The sequence below is a fragment of the Xenia sp. Carnegie-2017 genome, unplaced genomic scaffold (genome assembly GCF_021976095.1).
Source record: "Xenia sp. Carnegie-2017 unplaced genomic scaffold, XeniaSp_v1 HiC_scaffold_22, whole genome shotgun sequence".
NCBI lineage: Eukaryota > Metazoa > Cnidaria > Anthozoa > Malacalcyonacea > Xeniidae > Xenia > Xenia sp. Carnegie-2017.
The window spans coordinates 3,535,488-3,549,862 of NW_025813485.1; the positions used below are offsets into that span (position 1 = coordinate 3,535,488).

A 14,375-nucleotide genomic window follows, 5' to 3' on the forward strand; every position below is an offset into this window, starting at 1 on the left:
TAACAAATCATACCAATGAACCACGATAAATGAAGTAAAATCATGAAGCAGAAGACTGAGCACATTTTTACTTTAAAAGTTTACTTACCAAGTACATAAGAATTTTTTTATACAAAACGTCGTCCTTTTTAAAAATGGACATCAATGATTTGGATATGTTGGATGAGGATTGCTATTGAAAGAAAGTGAACACAGCGTAAGCTTGAATCACATTCATAGCTAGTACGAATAAAAAATACGATTAAATAGAGAGATAATACTAAAATGACTAAAAATACGAAAATACTAATGTGCGATAACTAAACAGCAAACACTTTGCCAGATGTTTGCTTTACTCAGCACTCCATACAACACTCGAAAACAGCTTATTTCGAGCACTTTTGTTCGGTTTGCAATCTCGTTTGAGCAGCAACACTCAGGGCGAATTACAGTTTCAACTAGGAATCCAAGAATAGCGTAAAGTTAAAAAAAAACACTGACTTTTTACTCGTAATTTGAACCAAACAGAACATGTATCGTGAAGGCAACACAAGCTATAGGTCGAAATAACCGTTTTTGTCATGTTGTCCATGGTTTACATATAAGCAATTTTCTTTTTGTTCCACGTTGTAATGTTTAGAGTTTTTTATTGGCTATTTTGCTTTTTCGCCATGCGCAGTCAACTCGACCAACTGTCCACAGTGACAACATATGACTTGGATCTACTAGTACCCACTTTGACGTAAATAGCTAGCTTAGTAATGATCTGCGCACGCGCAGTCTCTATGTCTCATTTAATGTTGAAAAAAATAATTGATTCCACAACTTTAACGTTTTTAAAATGATAGCATTTAAATAAGGCTTATAGAGACGGCAGAGTGTTGAAACCTGAACGTTGCGTGTGCAAGAAAAACATTCAGGTTTCTTTCAAATACAGAAACTTTCCAATACATTGAAAATGTGCGCCACTCGACCAAGAGTAAATTAATATACGTAGTTTGACATGAACGTATCTTTCTGATACTAACCGCTCTACAGTCGCTGTTCCAGTCAATCAAGCTAACCATTAAAACTATAACTTATCCAATTCCCATAAAGTTCGTTGTAAATGGTTTAAGTCAAATTCATGTACCTGAGACAGTCTTCCCGATTCATCGGAATCTTCATCCTGTTCTGACACAACATTATCGCTATTGCTAAGGCTAAAGAAGTAAAAAAGTCAAAGAAAAGTGACGTTAAATAAGGTGAACGGTTTCTACTGAGCACTACAAAAGCGAAATGCTAAAATGTTTCTTGGATATACAACACACAGTGTCAAAATAAAAGACACTGCATGCGAAAAGAACCAGAATATTTTATCTATCCTTTCAATTGAACGTTTCAAAGCTATAAATGGCAGCAAGTACGTGTACCATGAAGGAATAATAAAAATTATAGTGGATAGAAAGGTATGTGCAGTTGAACTTGATGTAAGATCACCAATATTCAATAAACGTATTAACATATACGTCACGTTTTACGTTATATTAAATACCTGTCTGATGCATTGTTGCTATCTGGCTGAGAAAAAGCTTCAACTTCCCCTTGGTTGTCATAGCTTCCAAAGGCATCTTTCTCCGGACTAACAGGCGTATTGTCCCGGTCAATTAAACACCCAGATTCAGCAGCAACTAAAAAGACAGTTAAAGTTTTTAATTTGAGAAAACCATGTTGAACACGATGTGAAACGTTCTTGCTTAAGTGTATATCTCACCTTTATCTTTATGCGTGTAATTATATATTTCTTTTAGTTTTACGACCATTTTGCGTTTTGCCAACGGCCTGACTCCATATTGCTTTAATTCAACCTAAATAACAATGCATACGGTAAATACTTTAAACATTGCAGTCATGCATTTGTAAAATTGCACGCTCGAGGAATTAAAAAATCACAGATGAATAAGCGCAAATAGTGTTAAACAAAATAGACGAAATTTGTAAGTGTCCAACTCACGGTATAAGAAACATTTTCTAAGTTTACGTCTTCAATAAATTTTTTGGACTCAGCTGAAACTCCTTCATATGCAAACAATTCAACACGATGTACCTTTGTTCACCTCTGACCATGCTCATCAAACTTTTCTAATTGTTCGAATACTTTTTTAATTAAATTCTATGAAATAGAGGAAACTTTAATACCTTCAAATCAGGTGTTGCCATGTTGGAATAATCAAGCATTGGCGTGCATGGTGTACGTAAATTATCCTCTCCAGTCACTTTGCTCGAATGTCTGACAAAGAAATCATTTTTAGAAGCCCCCAATGTTTTCCTTTCTTTTAAAACGGCTTCTTTATCAGTCGACTCCGCTTCAAGAATAAATCTATTTTGAGGAGGTGTCTTCTCTCCATGGTCAATGTTTACATCTTCGTCAGTCGACATTGCTCCAAGATTATCACTACTTTGAGCAGATGTTTTCAAGTCTTTCCATTGTTCTCTGGGAGAAGTATTTGTCTCATGCATAACAAATTCATTTAAATCACAATTAAATCCACCATCATCATAGCAGTCAATAGATTGATCATCATTATTTATTGTCTCAACACAATCCCTTATTCCAGCGGATTCCCCCATCGAGTCATTCAAGTAGCTATGGCTTTCTGCCATATTGTGTGACAATAAACTTAGTTCATGACAACAAGAAATCTCTTTGGCTCGATTGTCAGTCACGGCACTTGATTTTCCATTTTTTGTGTTGATGGATGACGCACCTGATTTTGATTTATCATTATCTGAGTTAAAATTACTTTCAACATTATTTATTTCAATTATATCTTCGTCCTTTTCGCTGTATAAAGAGGGTGAAGTGGGTCTTGAATTCGAGAACAAACCAGACACGTCGTAAATGTTTTTATTTTTCAAAGTGTCTTTCATGTCCGACATCTGGATATCATCTGAATCCAAAGAAATATCGAACACATTCGACAAACTGTCATTTTGTTTCATTTTGTTTCTGCCAGTGACGCGAGAACATTTCTTACTGCACGTCGGAGAAAGTAAATGTCATCTTCCTTCTCATCAGGTGTTGACGCGATTTGTTGGTCTTCTGCAGGTACGACAACAGTTTCCATTTTTTTGGGTGTACTGGAAACCAGATCATCTACAATATCTGTAGTAAATTTAACATCAACAACATTCATGTCGCTTTCAGAAGTATCTTGAGCTGAAATTGCAGTGTTTAACACGTCAGTCTCATCGTCTAATTCAAAATCATTAATATTCTCTGGAAGAGGTGAAAACTCTGGAGACGATATCATGTCTACAAAGGATGAAGGTGATTGGCTAGAAATAGAGACAGAGCCATCTTCCACATCATTAATGTCTAAAAAGGTTGAAGGTGATTGGTTAGAAATAGAGACAGAGCCTTTATCCACAACATTAAAATTTTCAGTTCTGTTTTTGACGGCATCCTCGTTTACAACAATACATTCTTCCGACATATTGCTCGTTTTCTCTTTGTCAACAAGTGGAGATTCCTTTGAGCTCGTCTGTTAAACAAACATGAGTATATTCATTTTATGCAATGTATACAGAAAACACATATACAAACAAACAATGCTACTTACCTTTGTGCTAAAAATTGCCTTATCGTTCTTCTCTGACTTTTGATGTAAAGAGTTTTCTTTCAAAGGGGAACTTTTGTCGTTTTTCTTTTCACAAGATTCCACCTGTTCCAAAGAACATTGAGAATAAATCTTTATCGTCATTCCTGCAAGTTCCTCATCCAAGAAACTTTCAGCAAAAACATTCTTATCATTCGTTTCTTCATTGCCATTCTGAAAATTTACAACATTGATGAATCGTAAGTTTAGTTTGCAATCCATCCATTATTTTTCGAGGATTGGACGAGGCGTCTTTTGAGGTATTGAAATAACTGTTTGTTAATTTTGCCCATACCCCCTCAACATAAAGACTAACTTGGATGATTTTTCACCATTTATCATATAGTACAGAAAACTTCTACATAGAACAAACGTTTTTTACGTAAGTTGTCGTACGAATACACACATACGTACCATGTCTTCTTCACCTTCCCATAAAGATTTCAAAAGGACATCAAGAGAGCCAACATTACATTGATCTACGTCCTTTTCGCTGTTTTTCTCACATTCATCTTTTATTACTTTCCATTTTTCAGGATTAATATTCAAATTCCATCTATATGGAATAAAAAACTTCAACTAAACACAATAATATATCCAATCGCAGTAAAATGTAAAAAGGTAAATAAACTAAGTCGTAGCCGCGTCCCACCAACATACATGAAAACATTAAACGACATACTTTCAAATTTGAAAAGATTTCTTGGAGATCTACATATCAATTTTCCTCGGGGATAGAGGGCGAAATTTAACATGCACACCGAACATGTAATATCCATTTGCTTTTGGTATGCATGGTTTCATAGGAAAAGCAAATGGATAGTATTATGGATTAGACTAGCACATAGATTTTTCAAATGAATATACCTGAGGACAAGTTCTTTCACATCGGCTAAAGTCTCGTCGAGAACAGGAACAAAACAAGCCGTATAGATGTAAGTAAGTACAGCTCGAACAGCACGAACATCGATATCCAGTAGTTCAACACGAACTAAGCCATTACCTGATTCATCTTTACAATATGATTGGCTTGACTGAAGAAACTAGATAGAAGGGAAAAAAAGTATTTATAGATTTTGTTTATAAATTCTTGTGAATGTCAAAATGCATTCTTACGTTTGCCAATGTTTTACATCTTGCACACAACATAAAACTGTGCGCCAAAATTTTGTTTTTGTTCTTCGCAATGATTTCAACATCACTGAGCAATGGATTCCCAACCATACAAGACAACTCGCTAATCAAAATATCGACATCTTCTTTATCCTTCTCCTGTAAGTCATTTAAACATTTTAGCGCGTTAAAGTATAAACACTCCATCAAAAACTATCAATTACTAAAACATTTCACGAGGTACAAGGCTCCTTCCACTAAGGTTTGAGATCAATATATTATTCACACCTCAACATCGTTAATATCTTTGCGAACACAAAAACCACTCGATGGAAGCCATGTTTCACCCAGATCATCACTTGATTCCGTATAATTAACAGTTAATTGTCCATCATCATCATTAATCAGTTCAACCAACATCTCTATATTGTTTTCTTGAGATTCTGTTAAACTGTCACTTTGACTTGACATTTTTAAAGGAGAATCTAACAAACGAATACTTGGCTCAATAAACACGGGCTTAGTTAAATTGAACATCATATCTGAAAGAAAATCTCTCACCAAGATGAACATCTCTGCTTTCATTCTTGTTCATATCGTCAACAAGTTTGTTGTTTCCATTATCTTGCTTCATAGGTTTCTTTGTCTTGACTGGTGTAGATTTTGGCAGGAGATTTGGCACATAAAAGTCGTCACTTGGAATTTCTTTAGCGCGGACTGAAGAGAGTGTCCAAAGACGCCTTCTTGAATCAACGGAAAAATATTCCTTAAAAACATAAGTATGAAAATAAAAATATTGAAAATACATGCAGTTACAGTATGTGCATTGTAAGGAAAACTCGGGTTCACTTTCCTAAAAGAAATGTAAATGAAAAAAGGAAGGAAAATATTTCAGAGACAGCAGAGTGCAATGTAAGTGAGAGTGTACTTTAGCTTAAATATACCTTATTTTTTGAGAGAGAATAAGCAGATTCACCAAGCTGACATTGGCATTTTTCATCATTGTTACGAGAATTTGATTCCGAACAATCTTGTGCATTTTTTGAGAAATCTTCTTCTCTTTCATCTGAGTTGATGTTCGATCCTTTACAGTAATTTTGAACTAATGAGCTTGGAGCTAAAGCAGGCGTGCATTGTATTTCATCATCTTCATCAGCCTAAAACATTGCAAAACGATGATCAAGTCTTAATAAACCAAATTACAAAGGTATCTTTCTTCCTTCAAATTCCTGAATCAAAACAAAATTCTGTATATTAAATACACAAGCAACTATCTGTGTCCTCGAGCTTACCCAGTTACAAAGAACTGCTGCAGCTCTTGCTGCCACCACTCTCTTCGTTTCATCATTATCTCGCAACAATAATGCTGGAACCTGGGAACTACAATAGATTTTGTTATAAAGGTGCTGTGTATGTTGAAATATGATTATTTCATAAAATGTAGCTATCTAAATGATAAAAGGTCTGTTATTGATTGTTAAAAGCTTTTAAAATAGAAAAGAACATATTATAGCATATCAATGCACTTTCTTGAGGAAATAAATACGTGATAAATGGACATAACTTACACAACGTCGTTGTTTTTTAATCTTTTTTTTCGACCTAACGTTTTCTTCTTTTTTTCGTCCGTAAGATTTGAGGTCGTGGTAAGTTCAATATCATCAACATTTCTTAAAGGTAAATTTTAAAAAATTAATTCTAAAAATGAAGGCCGAATTACAAACAAACAAACAAATAACATTTGTATAACGGCCAGTATTAATCCCCGCCAGGGGGGTTGACCGGTCCAAGAACTTTTCTACGCCAAACGTCTCTATCTCTCGCCATATCTCTCGTTATACCCATCGCCTTCATATCACTGTTCACAGCATCCATCCATCTCTTTCTCGGTCTACCTCGTTTGCGGACTCCATCAACATTCATATGCAACGTTCTACGAATTTCAGCACTTTCTTCCCTCCTTTCCACATGCCCAAACCACCTCAAACGCTGGCGCCTTACCCAATTCTCGATACACTCAACACCAACTCTTTCTCTAATCTCTTCACTTCGAATCCTATCCATCAACGTTACACCACACATCATCCTAAGCATTCTCCTTTCCGTCGACGCCAATCTTCTCAGGTCCTCTGCTTTCGGCGCCCAACACTCTGCTCCATATCCCAAAACACTTCTAACACATGCCTTGTACAATTCTCCTTCTGCTTCAACGAAGTCGACTTTCCGCACAACATTCCTGACAACTCTAAAACTCCACCACGCTGCTTGAACTCTGTTCCTCACCGCTTGCTCGCACCTCCACCATCATTTAACACATCGTCCAGATATTTAAACTCCGATACACCTTCCAAACTCACGTCACCCAGTTCAAACCGTTCAATCGCGACTCGCCCACCACTTCGACACGTCCCGCACTCAAAATCAGTTACTCTTGTCAATGCACCACGGACACCTGAACATCTTCCATGAACCACTTACTGCATTTCCCACACATTATCGAATTCACTCCAACTCTTTTCCCACACACACCACATGGCCATTTATCACTGTCCTTCACCTCCACCTGCCTCGAGCATCTCATGCCCTTCGTCTTTGCCTCATTCACTTTCAGTCCCTTGACTTCTATTGCCGTTTTCCATTCTCGGTACCATTCCATGACTTTCTGTTTCGACTCCGCCACCAAGACAATGTCATCTGCATACAACAAACACCAGCATCCTTCTTTTCTTCTCACTTCCTCTGTCAGTACATCCATCACACAAGCAAACAATAACGGCTACAAGACTGAACCTTGATGAACACCAACTTTTACCTCAAAATAAATACGTGATAAATGGACATAACTTACACAACGTCGTTGTTTTTTAATCTTTTTTTTCGACCTAACGTTTTCTTCTTTTTTTCGTCCGTAAGATTTGAGGTCGTAGTAAGTTCAATATCATCAACATTTCTTAAATGTAAATTTTAAAAAATTAATTCTAAAAATGAAGGCCGAATTACACGTCGATATAAAATATTCAACATACTCGTCAAATTTATTTTTTCTTTTCCTTTTGCCGCAGTTTTTTGTTACACCAAGCGATCCTTTTAAAGTACTGTGGTCAGAAACAGTTTTAGTTTTATCCTTGCTTGAATGTTCTAGTGGCTAATGAATGCGATTTAATTTAACAAGTTCATTAGTAGAAATATTGTTCTCTTTTGCACACTTTTTCATGTGAGTTTGCAGGGTCTAGAAGGGAAACATATGAAAAATCAAACTCTAAAATGGCAAACAAGTAATTAATGTCAAGCTTCAATGCTTCATTAACTTTTCTAAGTCGGTGAATAATCTACCTTCGTTGTTTTGAATTTTTTCCCACATATAAAGCATGTAATGTTTATGAAGTTTTCTTTATCTTTGTGTTTTTGTTCATCCAAATAATCACAGCATCTATTGACATGTTGTTGACGTTGTGCTGTATTGTATTTAGAAAGATCTTTTCCACAAATTTGACAAGGAAAGCCTTCATTGGATTCTTTTTTTGCTACTTGAACATTTTTACTATCCAGGCAATCATCACAGTTTATGATCACAGTTACTGAAATCAGGATCAATATCAATGAAAGTATGTTTACAAACTGGGCAAGATTTGACATGTTTATCACAATTCTTGTCAAAAATCCCTTCTTCTTCATTAAATTGGAAACTAGACTGAACTGGATGAGAATCCTTCACTAAAATAGTCTGTGTAACAGTTCTTGATTCCATCCCATTTTCTTTGCCTTTTTTAATAGCAACTGATATTTGTAATGTTGGTTTGTAGCCTGGTTTTATTTTTTCCTTTTCATGATCATCAGAAAACATTTCATTCATTTCTAATCCATTCCTCTTGTTAACTAGCTCAACTATGATGATGAAGGAAGTTAATGGTTTTCATTAACACATTATATTTTTTTCGACATTTAATCTAAATGAAACAACAAGCTGCAAATGGTGCAAATTGATATTTATCACAACAGTTCTGTTTCATTGTGGAAATGATAAACTGGCTTGGTCAGTTGGTCTGAGGCAACTGAACGAACCCCTGGTTATTCAAAAACTTCTGAGAGTTTTGCAACTGGTGCTGTATGCCATTCATTTGCCACTCAGCCCAAGGAATATTGCAGTGGCAAAATTGAAAATTAATGGCATACAGCATATAGCCCAAAATCACTGGTCCACTAAAGATAACTTTCTCACCTTTCTGTATTTGTATGTTAGTATGTTACTAATGTTAGTATTCTGAGGTAAATACCATGGTCTTTTCATATCAATGTGTTGCTTTATGTGAATGGAATTAATATGTATACTAGATATTGCTACATGCGCAAATACTGATTTAGAGAACGGATAGATTTATTCAAAAATGAACAAGTAATTAAAAGTTTCCCTTACTTTTCTTCGGTTTGTCTTCTTCTGTAGTGCTTCTATTTCTTCTTTGAGCAGTTTTTGGATTTCCTCCGCTTTAATGGATCACTTGGACTAGAATTTTCATTTTTGTTTATCGAGTTTAACAAAAAGCTCTTACGACTGCGAAACAGGATGGCTAACGTAATAAAAACACCTATAAATACAGTTGGAGTTACCACGTTCTTTGGCGCCATCTTGTTTGATGATTTTCCCTCCTGCAACTTTCATTGAAATATAGTTCGACTTGTTAAACACCAAAAGTCGGGGTACTATTGGCTCTTAAGTTAAAAAATTAACCAATTAGGACAACGCATCGTGAAATGTTAGTTGAATTGGTCGAAACGCTTTCACACTCGGGGACTATAAAGGGATAAATTTTTGCTTATTTCAAGTTTTCAACAACCCATTCATTACTTGGCATTGAAAGGCCAAATAGTTGAATTTTTTGTTTTGATTGCCTAAAATGAATATACGTTGTGCTACTCCCGAAGATTTGATGAATATGCAGCACTGTAATTTATTGTGTCTGCCTGAGAATTACCAAATGAAGTATTATTTCTATCATGGATTGTCATGGCCTCAGCTTTCTTATGTTGCTGAAGACGAGAAAGGGAAAATAGTTGGTTATGTACTAGCAAAAATGGAGGAAGAGTCTGATGAAGCAGCTCACGGTCACATCACCTCTCTTGCTGTGAAACGTTCACATCGAAGACTTGGCTTAGCGAGAAAACTTATGGAGCAAGCATCCAGAGCTATGGTGGAATGTTTTAATGCCAAATATGTATCACTTCATGTAAGGAAAAGTAATAGAGCAGCTTTACATCTGTATACGAATACTTTAAAGTTTACTATTTATGATGTTGAGCCAAAATATTATGCTGATGGTGAAGATGCTTATGCTATGAGGAAAGACTTAAGTGATGTTACCACTGAAATTGCAAAATCCCTGGAAGCTGTCAAAGTTCTGGATGCTTGACTTTTTTTAGGTTCAATGTATATTAAATGTCTTTTTAACCGCAACGCTTTGCATTTGAAAGAACAAGAAACCACCTAAATGAAAATATGACAAACATGCTTGTAAATGATATAAAATAGTCTATGAGCAAACATCTTTCTATTAAGGTTGCGTGTACAATGTTTGTAAATTAATCTTGAGCCTTATGATTTCCCCTTTGAATGCCCCCCCTGACAGAAAATCTTTGTTACACCACTGACCTGGTTTGCTCACTCGGGCAAGATGTGGAATCAAAATTTGCCAATGCTTTTAGAAAAGTTGAAAAAAAAGATGAGCTTAAAGTATAGTTACTAAATTTATTCCAGATAAAACTTTGCTATGTTTAAAAATAACAGTATGGGATACAATGATTTGTGATTGCAATTTTTAAAGAAATAGTTAAAGAATTCAAAATATAACTTAAAGACATTTACATGTTTGTAAATGTTGATCGTCCAGGTTGGTATAGTCCTGAGAAGGACTGTTTTTGTTGTTGTTGACTAACGTTTCGACAACCTTAGCGGTAGTCATCTTCAGAGTCATTTGACTCTGGACGATCTACATTTACAAACATGTTCAAAATGACTCAGTCAATGTTTAATTCTTGTTAATGTTGATCACCAGGACATAAACTAAAATAATATAAACTTATACAAATTTGGTAGATAGGTAGATTTACTCTGATTTAGTTATTGAAATAACCAAGATTAAAGGAGGCTATTGAAAAACAATTTACGCAAACGAACTTTATTTAAAAATGTGCAATTTGGCGTTTGAAAGTTTACACATCTTTGAAAGTAAAATTTTACTTCAAGTTTTCCTCCTTGGAATCATAAAAATCAATTATAGTTTTATATAAAGTATTTATAAAGTATTTTATAAATATCTCGGTCAAACGATGTAGCGTCCGTACATTTTATTCCAAATTTTTCTTCCAATATTTGAAGGACATTTTCAGTAATACTTTCTATGTGATGATAGAGGATTTCACTAATTGTTGTACGCTTCAATTTTGATTTATTTGATAATCCCATTGAATTCATAGTTTCCACAAGTTCTAAAATTTCTTTTTTCACAGATTCTACCTGGATGTCATTTTCGGTAAAAAAATCCATTGCACGCATGGCAAGTAAGTTGGTAAAACCTAGGAATAGATATTTATTTGACAAACAAAGCAAAAATTTAAAGAAAGTATTTTATTGACGTTTCGTCGCAACGCGCGACATCTTCAGAATGATAGAATACAATGTTACAAAGTGTATTTTCAATATGAACATAATAGCCCAAAATAAGACTTTTAAAAAAGCCATCACAGTAATAAAATAAAGAAAGATATATTAATAACGTTTCGTCTTTAATTTAAGACATCTTCAGATTATTTGAGATAAATTATATACATGCGGTTTTAAATACAAGCATATATTACGGGGTGTTAAATTACATGTGAGGGGAGTAGGAAGTTTAGATGACGGAATTAAGTGAGAATGGCGATATATTAAGGAAGGTGAGGGTGGATTGAGTTGCCTTGGGTGTTAAGAGAGGGTTTAAGTTTAGATATAAGAAGGCTTTCATGAATCATAAGGTCATAATTGTCGGAGGAGGAAGAGAGAATTGAGAAGTCATTAAAATCGGCAGAGTGAGATGTGTTTCTTATATGGGAAAGAAGTGCAGATGGTGGTGAACATAAGTAAGGTTTCCCTGTTAAGGGAGAGATTCCCAAGTGTTCTGATATTCTGGTATGTGGGTCAAATCCAAACTTAAACCCTCTCTTAACACCCAAGGCAACTCAATCCCCCTTCACCTTCTTTAATATATCGCCATTCTCACCTAATTCCGTCATCTAAACTTCCTACTCCCCTCACATGTAATTTAACACCCTGTAATATATGCTTGTACTTAAAACCTCATGTATATAATTTATCTCAAATAATCTGAAGATGTCTTAAGTTAAAGACGAAACGTTATTAATAAATCTTTCTTTATTTTATTACTGTGATGACTTTTTCAAAAGTCTTATGTTGGGCTATTATGTTCATATTGAAAATTCGCTTTCCGCCTGGCAAATCTCTGGCCACGATTACAAAGTGGGGAATATAAATGACAGACTTACAAATTATAAATAAAGTAGCAATAAAGAGATTGATACATTTTCGCTTCAATATCTTTAAATGTAATGAAAAACTGCTAAAGAAGAGCGTTGTATTTTTCCGGCTTTTAATTGAACACAATAAATTCCAAGAATGTACTTCGTTGTACCACATAACATTTTGGAGTTCAGCATGCTCAAGCAACCGTAGGCAATTAACAAAAATATTCCTCAATAAAAAATGTCTTTAAGTTATATTTTGAATTTTTTAACTATTTCCTTAAAAATTGCAATCACAAATCATTGTGTCTCATACTGTTATTTTTAAACATAGCAAAGTTTTATCTGGAATAAATTTAGTAAATATACTTTAAGCTCACCTTTTTTTTTAACTTTTCTAAAAGCATTGGAAAATTTCGATCCCACATCTGATAGTCGTTCTTTTCTTGAATTTTTGACTTCAACTTCAACTTAATGCTTTAATTATGCACTAAGTCGCTTTTCAAATTTTTCAACAAGTATAATGCTGTTTACATACATTTTTGCATTTAATGTTAACTTTTATCATCAATCTAACAACATCAATCTTATCGTCGTCCAAAAAATATTGCAATACAAACAGCACCAACAACAAAACCAATAACAGTCAGCACACCTGCTCCAGTCTTCTTTGCGTGGCCACCAAACATTTTTGACCAATCACTAGTATCAGGATCTTTAGTAGAACCAACTCTTGTGTTGGAGTTTTTGCTTCCTTTCGCCAAGCTTTTTGTTTGCGTTACATTGTCATTGTGAAGATTTAGGTGTTTATTTTGGAAAAGTTTTTGCAATGCTTGGTAGCAAAGATTTCCCTTTTCCACGTCTATCATGCCAACAAAAGTAGAAATCGGCTCCATTGTCAATTCATTTGTTAAAAATACTGGATCGTTAGCAATAGATGTCTTCCATTCCAAGAATTTTTCATTTGAGTGCAACGTACCTTCGTCATGCAAGTCAGAACGTCCACCTTTCCATTGAGTTGTTGAAATGCTTGAAACTTGATTGCTTTCTTTGTTTACTGACAATTCATGTTTTCCTGAAAATCTCAACGCCCCAGGGAGAGATGAATCAATTCCTCCGTCAGCACAATCTTCATCTTTGTTTGAAATTTTCATGTTATCATCACAAGTTTCAACTTCAACTGCTCCTCCAACATAAGCAGAAGTGACGACAAACTGACCAAATCTATTGAAAAAATCTGTAAACTTTTGCTTCGCTTTCTTTTCCTCCATATTTCCTTTTGGCAATTCGCTTACAACAGATAGAAACGCGTCAGTAAAAGCAATTTTCTTCGATTTAAATTCACCAACATTTATCTTTGCTATTCTCACTTCTGTCAATTCCTTTTTAGTAGTTGAAGATCCCGAGTCACTTTTTTGACGCTTCTCGCTGTAAGTCATATCAAACTTTGGGGCAATCTTCAATATTGCAGGTGCTATGTTAACATTCAAGCCAAAGTTTAGAAGGCGCGATCGAATATAGCTTTCATGCGATTGTGTATGTATTTGGGTGGTTCGAGTTTCATTTAACTTCATTATTTGTGCACATTCAGGAATTTTAAAGCCAAATTGTTTATTGTCAACCACTGAAAATTTCAAAACCTGAGCTGGAACGGACTTGTTGATGACAACATTGTATCCTTGACCAATGAATTCAGCTATATTATGCCGAAAAACATGAATTTTAGAACATACTTTAGTTCAACATTCACGACTATGGATGAAGTAAAAACCTAATGAACTATAAAATTTTATAAGCTATAAACTATAGTTGTCTTTCATTGACTTTAATCATTGTTTGCGATATAACAATTTGAGAATAAAGAATACCTGCATGAAACGAAGTAATATCAGCACATTTCATACGAAATTTCTTTTCCAACATTTGAAGGCCATGTTCAGTAATACTATCTGTGTGATGATAGTTGATTTCACTGATGGTTGTATGCTTCAAATTTGACTTATTCGATAATCCCATCGAATTCATAGTTTCCACAAGTTCTAAAATTTCTTTTTTCACAGATTCTTCCTGAATGTCATTCTCGGTAAGATAATCCATAGCATGTATGACAAGTGGGTTGGTATCACCTTAGAAGAG

General features: G+C 34.8%; 4 protein-coding genes across 5 annotated transcripts in view; 1 reads left to right on the forward strand and 3 right to left on the reverse strand.

Annotated features, from left to right (window-relative positions):
- The window catches only part of LOC124446034, a 36,711-nt gene that overhangs the window by 12,277 nt on the left and 10,059 nt on the right, over positions 1–14,375 (reverse strand). The window contains exons 4-5 of one of the 2 annotated variants that reach the window (XM_046996827.1): positions 14,108–14,365; positions 12,793–13,935 (exon numbers count right to left, since the gene is read on the reverse strand). In XM_046996827.1, the coding sequence (XP_046852783.1) occupies positions 12,827–13,935; positions 14,108–14,365 (1,367 nt within the window). In that variant the 3' untranslated portion in view covers positions 12,793–12,826. Of the gene's footprint in view, positions 1–12,768; positions 13,936–14,107; positions 14,366–14,375 lie in introns of those variants that run through there. The other variant, XM_046996826.1, reaches the window with a different exon arrangement.
- LOC124446041 lies at positions 329–3,023 on the reverse strand. The gene is made up of 5 exons (XM_046996836.1): positions 2,158–3,023; positions 1,733–1,826; positions 1,514–1,649; positions 1,112–1,181; positions 329–437 (listed from the first exon to the last, which is right to left on the reverse strand). The coding sequence occupies exons 1-5, from the start codon at positions 2,959–2,961 to the stop codon at positions 426–428; spliced, it is 1,116 nt and encodes a 371-aa protein (XP_046852792.1). The 5' UTR covers positions 2,962–3,023; the 3' UTR covers positions 329–425.
- Positions 2,961–8,583, reverse strand: LOC124446993 (structure-specific endonuclease subunit SLX4-like). The gene is made up of 12 exons (XM_046997891.1): positions 8,350–8,583; positions 7,757–7,875; positions 7,579–7,680; positions 6,023–6,110; positions 5,675–5,887; positions 5,292–5,496; positions 5,019–5,215; positions 4,734–4,889; positions 4,485–4,660; positions 4,032–4,173; positions 3,582–3,791; positions 2,961–3,178 (listed from the first exon to the last, which is right to left on the reverse strand). The coding sequence occupies exons 1-12, from the start codon at positions 8,581–8,583 to the stop codon at positions 3,152–3,154; spliced, it is 1,869 nt and encodes a 622-aa protein (XP_046853847.1). The 3' UTR covers positions 2,961–3,151.
- On the forward strand, positions 9,540–10,291 carry LOC124446048 (N-alpha-acetyltransferase 10-like). The gene has a single exon (XM_046996843.1). The coding sequence runs from the start codon at positions 9,623–9,625 to the stop codon at positions 10,133–10,135; it is 513 nt and encodes a 170-aa protein (XP_046852799.1). The 5' UTR covers positions 9,540–9,622; the 3' UTR covers positions 10,136–10,291.

Coding starts and splice junctions, on each gene's coding strand:
- LOC124446041 (XM_046996836.1), bottom strand. CDS start 2,961: ATGAAACAAAATGACAGTTTGTCGAATGTGTTCGATATTTCTTTGGAT. Junction 1,650..1,732: donor TTACACGCATAAAGATAAAG/GTGAGATATACA, acceptor CTGTCTTTTTAG/TTGCTGCTGAATCTGGGTGT. Junction 1,182..1,513: donor AGCAACAATGCATCAGACAG/GTATTTAATATA, acceptor TTACTTCTTTAG/CCTTAGCAATAGCGATAATG.
- LOC124446993 (XM_046997891.1), bottom strand. CDS start 8,583: ATGAATGAAATGTTTTCTGATGATCATGAAAAGGAAAAAATAAAACCA. Junction 4,174..4,484: donor GTGAAAGAACTTGTCCTCAG/GTATATTCATTT, acceptor TATTCCATATAG/ATGGAATTTGAATATTAATC. Junction 3,792..4,031: donor GGGAAGGTGAAGAAGACATG/GTACGTATGTGT, acceptor GTAAATTTTCAG/AATGGCAATGAAGAAACGAA.
- LOC124446048 (XM_046996843.1), top strand. CDS start 9,623: ATGAATATACGTTGTGCTACTCCCGAAGATTTGATGAATATGCAGCAC.